The sequence below is a fragment of the Eleginops maclovinus genome, chromosome 3, assembly GCF_036324505.1.
Source record: "Eleginops maclovinus isolate JMC-PN-2008 ecotype Puerto Natales chromosome 3, JC_Emac_rtc_rv5, whole genome shotgun sequence".
Lineage (NCBI taxonomy): Eukaryota > Metazoa > Chordata > Actinopteri > Perciformes > Eleginopidae > Eleginops > Eleginops maclovinus.
Genome location: NC_086351.1, coordinates 9457750 through 9469757, shown reverse-complemented (window position 1 = coordinate 9469757; position 12008 = coordinate 9457750). Strand labels below are relative to the sequence as shown.

The 12008-nt window shown below is 40.2% G+C and overlaps 1 protein-coding gene across 1 annotated transcript; it reads left to right on the top strand.

Moving 5' to 3' along the window:
• Window positions 1-3017: 3017 nt before the first annotated feature.
• On the top strand, window positions 3018-12008 carry meox2a (mesenchyme homeobox 2a). The gene is given in 4 exon segments (XM_063878464.1): window positions 3018-3547; window positions 3550-3943; window positions 8238-8410; window positions 11016-12008. Coding segments are annotated over 4 exon segments (945 nt in total). The 5' UTR covers window positions 3018-3385; the 3' UTR covers window positions 11232-12008.

Genomic DNA, 12008 nt, shown 5'->3' with positions numbered 1-12008 from the left:
ATTATATATGGTTTATAAAGTACCTTATTTTAGTTTTAGTTTACAGATATTTATTCTGTATTATTTCACAAATGTATTAATATATCTGCCAACAATTTTAAAGTGTCTCAAATAGACATCATTTATATTATTACTTCTGTGTTTATCACATTGTCACCAGCCTCTACAGGACATCTATTTGTTGACAAATACATTAAAAATATGTCCTCATATTCTAGTGTATAATTAACCATGAATTAAATGTTTATTTACTGCATATTAATAAAAAATATTAAGATTTAAAGTAAGGCTTACTGTTTAAAGGATCGTTTAGGGACTTCTGTGACGCATGAAAGCCAAGTCCGCACTACTTTTGGGGGTTTTAATGTCTTTTGATTAAGTTGTATGTATTACATGACTGCAAAATACTAAATCTAAAAAGGTGCATGTTGCATATTTTCAAAAGAAAGCCTAACCAAAATCATGCAGTAAAAAAACATGCCAACTTAAACTTCATGTGAGAAAAGGACCAAAGAAGTATTGCATGTTTGTTTTGGTGACAGTGGCAGTGAGCTGTAAACCATCCTGCTGTGTGACTGACAGCCACAGGTTGAGCAGAAGTCTACCTTCACTTTCTGTCTACTGTGGTGGAAACGCGCTGGCCGGCCTCGCCATCAGAAACACATCTTTTTTATGAATTACACATACAGTACTTGTTATAACCCCTTACAGTTCCTGTTTTTAGTATTCTTTTCATTAGACATGCTATCATAAATAAAGTTCAACAAATATGTGCTTTTGGAGGTTTTAGAAATATGTCATTAATGGTTTGTTCCATTATTCACAAAATCTTAAATTGGCAAAATCATCTGAAACAGCATTTACATCATCTTGGGACAATGAAACTCTTCAATGAATCCAAAACTAAAGACATTTATTTTGGGGTTAGCAGCTCTTAAAATAACCAATTGTATTCATTGCTAGGGAAGAAAAACAGAACAAATGAAAACAAAATAGTCACAAATTAAATGAGTAAAATGTGTAATGAAAAAAAACATTTAATAGATGTTTTGTTGAACCTCAAAATGCCGTGGTGACAACTCGTATTTTCACAATTAAAGTCTAGTATTGGCCCAATATACAAGTGTAACCCACACATGCACTTTTTCACACAGTGGTATATTTTGCTTCATACAGCCCACAAGGGGCAAAGACTAGGATTGACTGAGAAAACACTCACACCACAGGCCATCGGTGCTGTGAGACTAGCGACAGGATTGGAAACACGTGTGTATTAATACCTGCTCAGGCCCTGAGAAAATATATAGCCTCAGCTAACCTGCTAATAGCCTTAATTTGTAAGGTAAACAGTAGAAGAGTTTGACACTCACTCACCTAAGGTGCTTTTCCTCTGCTGCGCTGCCTCTGCTGCCTGAAGAGGCTTTGGAGGGAATGGGGGTGAGGGGGGGAGTGAAAGCGGCAAAGTTACAGCCTGCCTCCGCCGTGCTATCTGTTAAAGTCATTTTCTCTCAAAGAGGAATTAATTTCCTTTCTCAGGAGGCCCACAGCCCCTGTGGCACAGCCTGTCGTCCAGCCGGATCCCCAGAGTGTGAGTTACTGTGACTGTCCAGCTGTAAAACCTGCCCATGAAAGCTCTGTGACAGGAATATATTTATTTATAAATGTATATATATATATATATATTTAAGTCTGATATATGTACACTTAATTTATGCCATATAAACGACAGTATTAGTATTATCGTTTCTTTGGATTTCAGATTTGAATTTCGGAAACGTGTGAGATATTAATTGATATTTAATTTTCAATAAGAGATAATCACTTCTTATTTACAATATCTTACTTTCTGTATGAATTATACAGAGTTCTTTTAATTTAAAATAGTAAATTAACATTTAAAAGAAACCTCATCATTTACCCAGTAAATTACCTAAAGACCATACTGTGTCTCGTACTATAAGTTATCAAGATGAGTTTTACGCCTGTAGTTTTATAAGCTAAAAATAATAACTAAGACCATAATAATATTAATAAAAATGAGTTATTAAAATTATAATAATAATAATAATATTAGAGAGAATTAAAGAAGCCAAAGTAAAGACTGTCTTCTTTCTCTCCCGGGTTCTTAACTTGTGGAAAGCGACACTTTTATGGCTACAAGATGTGACTGTCTGTGTTTACTCTTAAAAAATAATTCTTAAAAATGATTTAAAGTTTGGTTTCATTAAAAGGAAAGTGTGTTGAATGTTGCAACAATAATTAATGGTGTTTATTTTGAAGCCAACACATTTGGTGTTTGGGACTCTGTTTTGAAATCAAAGCTGTTATTTTAACTTCATGACCTTATATCGAAGGTCAGACCCGCATCAGTAGTGCTGTGTACTTTGGGTTTGACGATGTGAGGTGTTTCATTTCAAAATGAGATAAAAATCACGTGTAAAAAAAGAAAAACCTCACTCTTAGAAAATGAATGGTTGCAATAAATTAAAATGAACTGTGGTTTTTATTCAACAGTAGTAGGTATAACCCTTATTTCAGAATGGATCCTGTTTTTTATTTTGTTACTGGGTTAAATATACAGCGACTTAGTAAAAAATCACAGGCTGACAAACCAATGTGCATAGGAAACCGTTCAAGCTTCTTGCCTCTTTTCCAAAAGACTAACAGTATTTTAAAGGGTCAAAACTGACAAAGACAGGGCGACACACTGAGTTAACCTCTGACACCTCGCTTCCGCTATCTCTCCACACTCTCACATCTCCCCTTTCCCCCCAGCCCACCCCATGAACCACTAAGGCTGTTTTCTTGCAGGGGAAAAAAAGATGGCCACTGGAGGTCAGGTCCAAGTCCAAAATAAATTGCCCTCTTTCTTGAGGCTCAGCCATTTTAATAGTACAGATTTATTGTGCTGTGCTTTTTGGAGTGTGATCATATGTATGTGGTCAGTAGCGCGTATGCAGTCTGTGACCCAGCCTCCCTCTCAAGTTACACCCTATTTATAACATCCCCTCGGCTGGCTCCCCTCGTTCTGCAGTTCCTAGGAACCACCTCGAGCTCCAGTCCCCTCTTCCTCCTGACATCTGAGAGGCTCTGCTGCCGCTTACCCTGGGCTAACTGTTTATCCTGTACAGCCTGGCAACTGGCCGCACGCTCCGGATTACCACAGGACACCCGTTTCAAAACACACTTTGCTTTTGGCTCTGACTTATCGAGAGAAAACTATCTGAATTTTTTAACTGAAGGAAAAAAGTTTGGGGATAGTCAAAGGAGAAAGAGGAGCATCTTGGATATGTGCTTCTTTTTTGTTTTTTTTATTTAATAACTTCACCCTCTTTTATTTGCATTTCTCACCTTTCCTGGAGGACTGTGTGTGTGTTTGCACATTATGGATCACACACTGTTCGGCTGCCTGCGGAGCCCCCATGCCCCGGCACAGGCCCTGCATCCCGCCTTCACCCAGTCTCCCCTGACCCTGCACGGACGCTCGGACCACGTCTCCTACCCTGACCTGGCCTCTTCATCATCATCTCCTCCACCTCCTCACCCTCTCCCTGTATCATCTCCAGCTACCAGGTCGATGACAGCCTGTTTCCCGGGCAGCACCACCACCACCACCACCCCCACCGCGGCCACCTGCCCCCACAGCAGCATCACCACGCGCCTCAGCACCATGCATCCTGGCATATCCCACAGATGCCATCACCTGGCAATAGCACACGCCACAACCTTTGCCACCCACACTCCCACTCGTCCCATGACAGTGGGCCCACAGCCCCAGACCTCGGCCACCCTGGTGGGCCCAGTATGTGCGCCAGCACCCCCAGCCTGGGCATCGGCAGCACCCCTACAGGGGCCTCCTGTGTGCCTGCAGACTTTGGCAGGCAGACTCTGTCACCTGCTGAGGCCGAGAAGAGGAACGGAAAGAGGAAAAGTGACAGCTCAGGTAAGAGGACATGAGAAGAGAAATGTACTTTTTTAGTTGTTTGAGTCACTACCCTCTCATGACGGAGATTCTATTCCTCCGGTGTCAATTTAAACAATGTCGGATCATAAAGTATTTATAATTTCATTTTCTCCTTTTTTTTTCCTCTACATTAAATTAGTATTTAATTTACTAGAGCTGCTGGTCCCATTTTGCACAGCGAAAGACCATACTGTATGCACATTATTTGGAAGCTTTTCACACATCTCTTTGTTCAGTCTCCTCGTTAGATAAAGATCATCACATAAATATCCACATTTTAAGAAATTCCAAGCAGAGTTCATGGATGACAAACATCTGTACTTGGCATTCTCAATCTTTCAACAGCACATAACTGTTAAGATTTGTGCGGCTCTGATAGGAAAACAAAAAACTGTCTGAGAAGCAGTTTGTAGGTGTTGGCTGACACGCAGGGAGGCTGTTGCAGCAGGCGGACTGAAGCGTGGAGCAAAGGCCAATCGTAACTGTGCGGGCACATCTGACTACTGACATGTTTTGTTTAAAAATCACATCTGGTTTGTTGCGACACTCTTCCGAGGGCAGAAAATGAGGAACACAGTAAAGAATTAATGTCACGGATTGTAAAAGACTACACCGGCGCCTCACGCCACACTAAAGACCCGACAGGCAGAGGCGTTTCAGCCTTTTTTCTTGTCTTATTCTTGTAGTTAGAGTAGATCACAGTCTGGGTAACTGGATGAATGATCGCAATTAGCAGATGTCAATTTTAAATATCTGAGTACTTTAACAATGTAATATTGATTGATTTGACTATCCAAGGATTATAAATTATGTTTAAAACCACAAGTAAAACTTAAAAATGCTTTGATTACATGTTTCTCTAAAGCTCAGTAAGATTGGCTTATAAAATATTTTTCTCTTCAGAAAATAAAAAAGTATGCACTGAAATGCAAGTGCAGGTGCTTTGAACTTGATCTAAAAAAAATAGTGTCCAAACTTTAGATAAACTGCAAATATTAAGATATATTTAAGGCTTCAGATCATCCTTGAAATATCTAACATGCAAAGTATTAATACAATAATACACACTTAAGAGATTCAAATATTTGCATATTTATGAGGAAATCCCTCCTTTAAAACAATACTAAAAAGGTAACACCTCCATTTCCAACCTGCAGTCTCAACAATAATCAATCACGCCCTGACAAACTGCCGAGGTCGCGGGAGTCCTCTCAGGGAACGTGATATTAGTGAGAGTTCTAAGTTTTCCAGGGAAAGTGTGTTTGCCGTTCTGTGTGTCCATTTGAGGATTTGTGGCCCCTCAGCGCCGATACTGCACCCCTTTAAAGGGCCTCTTTGCTTGCACAGCAAATAACCTGCGCAGGACCACTAAATGATACTTCTGAATGTGATTTGTTTTTGCTCAGGATGCTGGTGTCCACTGCAGGGAACATGTATTCCCTCTGTCAGACCAGCTGATACTGCAGTTAACAGCCAGAAAACATTCTTGTAATTAGCTGTACTTTAAATATATATTGGTTAATAATCTAGGTTACAAATACTATAAATCACAGTTAAAGTTTACACTAGTCCCAGATTTAGCATGAACTCTAGATATAGTAGTTAAATAAAAGATGAATGCCAAAATTATATAAAACTCAGAGCCTTTTCGAGAGCCCAGACGGCTTAATTTGTATAGTTCTGTCCTCTTATCCTCATGCAAAATAGTGCAATGGTGTATTTAATCCACAAGTCCAATGCACCACCTCCTTTTTCCTTTCCTCCTTTGTCATATCATTTGGAAACCAAGCCTCAGTCTCCGAATCCCATTTCCCTTGTAACAAAGGTTGCTGCATACTTATTACATGTGCCGTGCATTCCCTCCACGCTAACACCAATCACGCTGATTATCGGGGCTAACTAGGTTGCTGACTCAATCAGCTGTCTAAATATCACACCACTGCCAGTTGCATGAGATAGAGCCCGGATTGGGTTTCACCATCTGGACCAGAAACTTGAGCAAAATCTGAATTTAGATACAGAAATAATAACAAAACCTGAGAGCTTATTTCCATGCTACGTTTAGCTCAAGTATGAAGCATCTTAACTTTCTTTGTCTAATACTCGGTTGTGATTGTTTTCTCAAGGAAGGCCGCAGGGCGGGCTAATGAGATGAGCCAGCTCCTTGGTATTTTAGGTGTCTGGTTTCGGCAGAACCTGCTAATTTTTTTAGTCAAGCTGGAGAGTTTTAGCCCTATAGAGTTTCGGTAGGTGCAATTTGCTGAGTTCATGGGTTATATTTGCATAGTCTAATGCTGTCAAGGGAGCGGTCGCCCTTTTAAGAAGTTACTAGATTTCTCGCGTGGAACAATAAAAGGTGCTTGAAGTCTTATTTTGTGGAGACAGTGTTGTAAAATAGAAGAGAGGTGCTTCTTGCTGGCAGACACTTTCTCATAAAAGTAGATTTAGACAAACTTTAATCTTGCTTCTGCAATAGTTTTTTCCCAAAGGAAAATAAAGAAGTCACAACTTCTACTAAAGGAAAACAACTCACATGCAATTTTCCATGGTTAGCGAATACACATTTTTTTCTGTCTTATTTTCTTTAAGAAAGACATTATTTTTGAGGGTCCCTCCTGCACTGAGCTCAGTTCATTTGGGAACATAAATGACGTGCCTTGTCTGGCTTTGTGTATTTTTTTTTTCTCGTATTATTCCTCCTTTTTTGTGGAGAGATGAAAGTTACAGTGGGGACCTAATTGCTGTGGTGTAGTGGCTGTGTCATAAAAGCCTGCTGCTCATTTTAACTCCAGGCCTGCTGGTCTGAAGCAGCTGGTTGTGTTATTCTTTTATTTCACTTTACACAATGTCGGTGTTTACCAGAGAGAGAGCGAATAATTACGTCTGACGGCCCGTTTCAATCAGCCACACACTGGAGACCTCAGTTAAAAATTACAGGGAGGGAAAGGCAAGGTCAATGAGGAGCCGGACAGAGGCTGCGGGTCAAGCAATGATGTGCTTCATTTCATAAAATGTGGGAATTCTTGCAGTTCACATATATGTTTGTCCTTGGCTCTAAAACTGTGTAAGAGCCACACAAATGCAGCTTTTGTATATCAGCTTTAGTTTACCCATTATTTTCTCTTCAGCCTCTCAAAGGACTTATTTTGCTCTGAAAAAACACAGACTTAATTAGAAGGAAGATTGCAGAACAGAAGCAACGGTCCCTCTGGATGGAAATCTTAGGTAAAAAGATAGTTCCTCTGACGTGGCTTCAGGCTTCGCACCATTTGTGAGTCTGGCTCTGGGCTGCAGGACTATTTACAGTTTTGCTTGACGCAGGCCTGCTGGATTAACACACGCTACAGAACAGCACCCCAGATAAATTAGCATGCAATCACTGCTGCCTCCAAATGCAATGTGCAACTGAAGCACGTCCAACAGGGAAACCACAAAGGCTGCCCACAATAGGAAACTTAGGAGGGTAAATTAACAGTGCGTGTTTACTTTGGAAAGTTTGTGGAAACAGCAAAACGAAAAGAATTGTTTGGGCTGATTAACTGAAGTGGAGATTAGTTTTGTATATCCTAGATTGTTCTTAATGAAGATCCAGCTTTGTGTTTTCTCCTCAAACATATATGTTTTTTTATTAACAGGAATATTCATAATTTATTTGTTATATTTTCATCCATCATTCTATCAATGTCCTTATCTGTTAGTATTTTATTTAATCTATGCATCAAGCAGCTTCAACAGAAACACTTTTTTTCTTGCATTTTCATCTTGTGATTGTTTTACAGGCATTGTGAAAATGTCAAAGAACATTCGAATCAAAAGATACAAAGCAGAAAATAGAAAAAATATTTTTTTTTTGCAGATTAGCTTCCCAAATGAGGAGCTGCCTGTGAGATCTTAATTAAAAATGAACTTAAGAAATAGATTTAATGTTTCCCGCAAACCTGCTTTGTTCTATTTTTAAAAATAAGGGTGTAGCAGCCGATTCCTTTAAGACGAAGACAAATTAAATCCATGTTGGCAGTATAAGGGCCAGCCTATTGTTACTGCACAGCTGCCGCAGTCAGACACACATGTGTAGCCGCCGTGAGTCCTTCCAGCCACTTAAAGTGTTCATAAACAATGACTGAACAATAAAGTGTGATTGACAGCTCCCATTGTTTCTCTTCTCGCCTCTTTTCTTCCCCTGCTGACTTGCACCTGCCACATAACACTGACTTTATTTTTTTATTTTTGTTGCATATAAATCTGAGTGGAACTGTGTGGTGTTTGGTTTCAGAGTCCCAGGACGGGAATTACAAGTCAGACGTGAGCAGCAAACCCAGGAAGGAAAGGACGGCGTTCACAAAGGAGCAGATCCGAGAGCTGGAGGCCGAGTTTGCCCACCACAACTACCTAACCAGACTAAGGCGCTACGAGATCGCCGTCAACCTTGACCTCACTGAAAGACAAGTATGTTCCTACCCACCGCAGCTTGTTTCCCCCTGGGTTCAGACATTATCGACCCCCCCCCATAGCACATTAATGCCATGTTGTGAAAACAGAGAAGGCCTCGGGACGACTAGGAGGCTTTTCAGCTCGCTACTGTGTTTTTGTAACTTCGGTGCGAGGGGCTATTGTGCTCCAGATGTGGCTGTGTGACGGGACTATCATATTCCAGATGTTCCTGTCTATTCTTTCAAGCAGCCCACAGTCGAGGCAGAGAGACGGGCTGAAGGAAGTGCTGTCTAGCAAGTCACTTCCTCTCTCCCACTAACATCGCACAAATTGGTCTCAGAGCGTGGGCCAGTTGCTGTAAAATGCAGGCACATGAAATAAATAACAAGAGACAAATGGGTGGGCAGGGGGGGAAGGAAACGGCATACAGCCTGTTGTTCTCTGACACCCGTTTGGAAGCTGTAAGTCACACTAGTTGACACCTTGCCAGTGATATTTTGCAGTGTGAAACAGTATGGATTAAATGTAAAGAAACGACTGGAAAAAGAAACCTTAGAGATGCATGTGATACCTCAGACGCAATTCTTTACCCAAAGACATACAGTTGATCATGTGGTTGCAAGATTTATGTGTAATGTTCAGCTAAAACGTTTTGTATGAACCACATGTAGGGTACATGCGATATAAAATTGAACAAAAAAGGGAAATGATCTCACTGTGGACATTTTGTTATAAAAAAAAGTTGCAATTTAAACCTCACCATTGGATCTGTCCCATTTAGTAGCAGGGCCCTTCTTATGATAGTAACACCTGCTATTCCTCCAATTGCATACTAAAATATGATTAAGGGGATTAAGGTCTAGTCCTTAAATGTCTCAAAATGTTGTAATTGGTCCAATATCTAGAGCGATCCTTGCTAAGTGTGTTTAGTTTGCACGCAGTGTACTTCTGTGTCAGAAGCTTCAGATAAAAGTGTCCATCTACAGAAATCTTTCCCAGTAAATTAAAGTGTGTGCAAGTTTGTTTTAAGTGCCTCTTAGTAGCTAATGCGAGTAGTAAACCTGCACAGTCGCATTTAGGTTCTTACTAATTTGGGAGCAACTGGAAACTGTGACAGGAAAAGTGATAAATGTATCTGAAATCTTGTCAGTAATCCTCTGCTTTTGCTTCACATTACAAATAGTGTAAAAAAATGTTGAAGGAATACTTCTTAAAACCACCATGTCAAGAAAAACTCCACAGAAACCTCAAACACAGAGTTTGCCATCCTAATTCCACTTCAGCCTTTTCCCAGACTGTTGCAATTAATCTTTACTGCCTAAAGGCAGCAAAATGTGCACGAGATGTCTTCAGCTTATGCAGCATTGGATGTGTGTGAGTGCAACCTCAGCCTTGTCAGGGAAAATATTTTGTGGGAGATAGTGAGGTAAATATTGGCATCTCAACAGTTGACCACTGCATTTGATTTGTACTGTATAAGCTGTTTGGTTTTATGTCTTTGTAGGCCGTGACACCTGAATATTGTAAAAGTTGGCAGAAGTGGAGCTATAGAGCCAAGCATGTTTTGAGTTGACTTAAGTATGGGAAAATTAATCAACATATGTTTTAAGGTCTGGATCCAAAACCCCCTGAATTTGGTTGAAACTTACATATAAGCATTGTATTAATACAATTTAAAAGACTACATTTCAGTGAAAGTAGGTTTTATTATTGTACCTTTTAACCCAATTTCAACCCGGTGTTAATGACTCGACAACTTTTGACTTGTACACAAATTCGTTGCTGGATGTGTTATTTTAAGCAAAGTGTTGTGTGTGATGCCCTTTAAGCAAAGAAAATAAGTAAGTGCTCCATGGATGCTTTAATGTGCCATTTTTTAACAAGTGGATGAGCAGTTGTTTTGAACTATCAACATTTAAAATTGAAGTTTTTAGTGCGAGGTGTTGAGATTTAAATATGTGTCCCTATAGGATGTCAAACAGTGCAGGTACAGGGCTGCTGAGTGAGTCAGAATACTGTGTGTGTATGTAAGCCTCAGGGATCACATGTTTGGGTTGACATTAGAGCCTGGCATATATAAATGATTCTTAGCTGGACTCTTGCCCACCCCCTTCAGCTCGCAGAAAATGGCCCTGAAGCTTGTAAAGAATCTGAGGTGATACTCAGCGTGCCGTACCCCGATGACGTCTAAGATAAACGTTTGTGCTGTCAACTAACTTCCTGACCATGTGACTGCTCGGTCCCCTTGGAATGACACTCCCCAAAAATAAACCCACCCCACCCTGCGTGACAAGAGCAAGCCCCCCCATCTCTCCCTTCCTTTGGGTGCATGTGTCGACACTCAGGGGCCCTCTGCTGCTACTTGACGTGTAAACCCTTTTAAGCAACAGCTTAATCATCAATATGAGAGACGTAAATATGGTTGAGGCTGTTGAGTCAGGGAAAAACAGGTAGACGCCAAGTGGCAGATGGAACAGTACATCCACTCATGCATTACTGTAGCTGTAGCGGCCATCCTAGAGACACTTGCTGAAACTGGTTTCCTAATTGCTTATCAATTGTTTTTGTGACTTTGTTCTCTCAGTAAGTGCAATTCATTTAAAATGTTACTGTCCTCTAGGTGAAGGTGTGGTTCCAGAACAGGAGGATGAAGTGGAAAAGAGTGAAGGGCGGTCAGCAGGGAGCAGCAGCCCGAGAGAAAGAACTGGTCAATGTGAAAAAGGGGACACTGCTGCCATCAGAGTTCTCTGGCATCGCAGCACTTCACCACTCGACGGACTCCTTAACCAATGAGGACAGTCACGACAGCGACCAGAGCTCCGAGCATGCTCACTGATGCACCCCACCTCCCAGAGGATAGGCCCTGCGCTGCCTCAGGACTGTCCTTAGAAGGACTGCTGTTTGCTGATTCGCCATCGTCATACAACGATGCTAAATAAGTGTACAACTATACAAAGGAAAGACGTGTGATAAATATTGCAGCCCTTATGTAGGCGATATGTACATTTCAAGAACTGAGCACATAAAGGAAGGATGTTGACATATTGTAAAGCGCCATTGGTTAAAAATCTCCTCGATAAAAAGAAAAAACAAGATTTTTTAAAAAACATTTTGGAAATATTTTTAATCTGACTGTTGTAAACATTCCATGTTGTCTGTCTCGAGAGAAGCAGGCTCTGATTTGCACTGTTACACACAGTCTGCTTCTCAATCAGTTTCTGCTGTATAAAATGTAAATTACAATTTAATTTAGTTATTGATCAAATCAAGGGACAGGAAATCAAATTTGCCTACAGTAGCTAATATAAATGATCAGTATTGTCTTCCCTGTATTACCATAACAATAACTTTATACCCACAGTATTCAACACGTGCAGGAATAAACACTGACGGTTCTTTAGTCAATACTTTTCTGCCTAGAGATGTAATTTTGTAAAAATTGTTGAAATAAGTATTCTATTAAATCTTTTCAGAAACAGTTGCAGATCAAATAAAATGTAACCATTGATCAAAATCAATAATTGGAATAACTTTTTTTCATCTATGCTGTCTATTCAAATGTGTGTTGCATAAAGTGAAGCTGAAATGAATTAAACATTGCGAAGAGTGTAGA